Raw genomic sequence first — 2,683 nt, forward strand, 5'->3', positions numbered from 1 at the left:
AGAGCTCAGTCCTGCAAACCGAGACGGCCGTGTTGTGGAGACGGCGGGAGTCGTCACCTGCACTTCCATCGTGTGATCGACCGTCGGAGGCCAATCCCGCCAACGCACTGGGGACCCGCCCAGTCTCCATTTCGCTTCCAACCTTGGAACGAATCCCCCATTACCTCATCACCCAACCTTTCCATCCTCCGGCTCTCTCCCGGCTTCAACTCTCCTCTCCCCATCCCCTATCTCCATCAAACTCCCATCACCATCTTCCATCAAGTTTCTTGTTTCGTGTTGCTTATTCTCTACGTCACATTCGTATTTTATATTATATCCTCTTCTCCTCTGCGTCTTGGCCTGACCAGCCACCATGAAGCCCACCCTGCTGCTTGCAGCGACTGCTCTTCTGGGCGTGTCGTCTGCAAAGGTGCATAAGCTAAAACTCCAGAAAATACCTCTCTCGGAGCAGTTTGTAAGTGAATAGTTTTTGGTAGTGATAGTAGCTTATTTTTGTTTTATCGAGAGGTGATCCCGAACTAACCGCGCGCGCGATGGACTTCCAGGCCAATGTCAACATCGACGCCCACGTCCGGGCGCTTGGGCAAAAGTACATGGGAGTCAAACCGAATCAAAATGGCCAGGACGTTTTCGGAGACCCTGCCAAAGCTTCTGGGGGTCATTCTCTTCCAGTAGACAACTTCCTCAACGCTCAATGTATGTTATACTAGAAATGATATTTCTCCTCAGCAGCCTGCCTGTCTGCCTGCCCACGCACCCTGTGATTCGCAAACTTCCCAGTGGAATTCGCCAGCTAACTAGCCGCTAGATTTTTCTGAGATTGGCATCGGTACTCCACCCCAGACGTTCAAGGTTGTCCTCGATACAGGAAGCTCCAACCTCTGGGTTCCATCATCCGAATGTGGCTCCATCGCCTGCTACCTTCATAACAAGTACGACTCGTCCGCGTCGTCCACCCACAAGAAGAATGGTTCCGAATTCTCCATTACCTACGGCTCTGGCAGTCTCACTGGCTTCGTTTCACAAGATTGTCTGACGATTGGTGACCTGGTTGTGGAAAGCCAAGTTTTTGCTGAGGCAACCAGTGAGCCTGGTCTTGCATTTGCCTTTGGCCGATTTGACGGCATCCTTGGCTTGGGATACGACACTATCTCCGTCAACAAGATCGTCCCTCCGTTCTACGAAATGCTCAACAATAACCTACTTGACGAACCCATGTTCAGCTTTTATCTGGGTGATGCCAACGTCGATAGCGATGACTCAGAGGTCGTTTTTGGAGGCATGAATGAGGATCGTTTTACGGGGAAACTTACAAAGATCCCTCTTCGCCGCAAGGCCTACTGGGAGGTTGATCTTGATTCTATCACCTTCGGCAAGCAGACTGCTCTGATGTCCAACACGGGTGTAATCCTTGACACCGGCACATCCCTCATTGCACTCCCTTCTACCATCGCCGAGCTTCTGTAAGTACACTCTGCTCTGTATCAGTATCGATACAAATGTGCCGGTCACTGGGCTAACGTGTATATTTGCTATCAGTAACAAGGAAATCGGGGCCAAGAAGTCTTTCAATGGGCAATACACTGTTGAATGTGCGAAGCGTGACAGTCTCCCCAATCTGACATTCGGTCTGTCCGGCCATAACTTCACCATCGGTCCTTATGACTACACCTTAGAGGTGCAGGGGACCTGCATCAGCAGCTTCATGGGCATGGATTTCCCAGCGCCGGTTGGCCCTCTTGCCATCCTTGGCGATGCCTTCTTGAGAAGATACTATACCGTCTATGACTTGGGCAATGATGCTGTCGGCTTGGCTCCAGTCAAGTAAAACTCAACTGTCTTTGTGTGTGTTTTTATCTGTCGTCTCCTTTTGTTGGCATTTAGGTAGAGCAGGGGAGCTTTGTATGCACGTTAGGTAGCTGGCGAGGAGAAAGGATAGGACAATTAATCAATCAATCGTTCCACGATGTGCTGGTTTCTTTTCTGTCTTTTTGTGTGTGTGTGTGTGTGTGTGTGTGTGTGTGTGTGTGTGTGTGTAGTTTTCTCCCTGGTCATCCTTTGCTGCTTGTGGGATCCGTAGCCATCTGTTAAACCATCCCGTCAACCTTTTGCTTCCTGTTTATTTGCCTGGCCTGTTTGATTAAATCTTTTTTTTTGTCCTTTCCCATCATTTTTCCCCCTCTTCTTGCAGTGCCCAAATACCATCTCACCTCCAGTAAATTTTTGCCAATGTTTACCGTTTGTAGCTGATAGCTGGCGGACGGAACATCTCACACTGCAGACCGTGGCTGTATATGTAGTTGACAGTCCCTTGCCACTCCCTATATCTATATCTATCAACCTCTACTATATTTTATGATTTTTGAGAGCTAGCTCTGGTTGCAGTGAACTGTTCGACACCATAATGCCAGTGTAAAATAGACCACTCCGTGCTCTTCATACTCGATCGGACGAGGAACCGCGGACGGAAGAAGGCGATTGTTCTTCCGGTTCTGTAATAAACGTACAGCTACGACAGCATGGGCCCCAGAGCTGCTCGCCTTATGTATTATGTATGGGCGAACTACCACACGGATCAAACGTCAACGTCTGGAAGTGCACGCCCACTGCGCAGAGTTAACATTGTTCCCGGTGGCCCACCAACCATGTTCGGCGCCGCCAGCTAGCCAGCGCCAGCGCC

At 49.9% G+C, this 2,683-nt stretch overlaps 1 protein-coding gene across 1 annotated transcript; it reads left to right on the top strand.

Annotated features, from left to right (window-relative positions):
- Positions 1 to 355: 355 nt before the first annotated feature.
- On the top strand, positions 356 to 1,831 carry HCAG_00037 (vacuolar protease A precursor; the record flags this gene model as incomplete). Its single annotated transcript, XM_001542941.1, has 4 exons — positions 356 to 457; positions 549 to 699; positions 812 to 1,466; positions 1,543 to 1,831. The coding sequence occupies 4 exons, from the start codon at positions 356 to 358 to the stop codon at positions 1,829 to 1,831; spliced, it is 1,197 nt and encodes a 398-aa protein (XP_001542991.1).
- Between the last annotated feature and the right edge of the window lie 852 nt (positions 1,832 to 2,683).

Source organism: Histoplasma capsulatum, genomic scaffold, assembly GCF_000149585.1.
Source record: "Histoplasma capsulatum NAm1 scaffold_1 genomic scaffold, whole genome shotgun sequence".
Lineage (NCBI taxonomy): Eukaryota > Fungi > Ascomycota > Eurotiomycetes > Onygenales > Ajellomycetaceae > Histoplasma > Histoplasma mississippiense.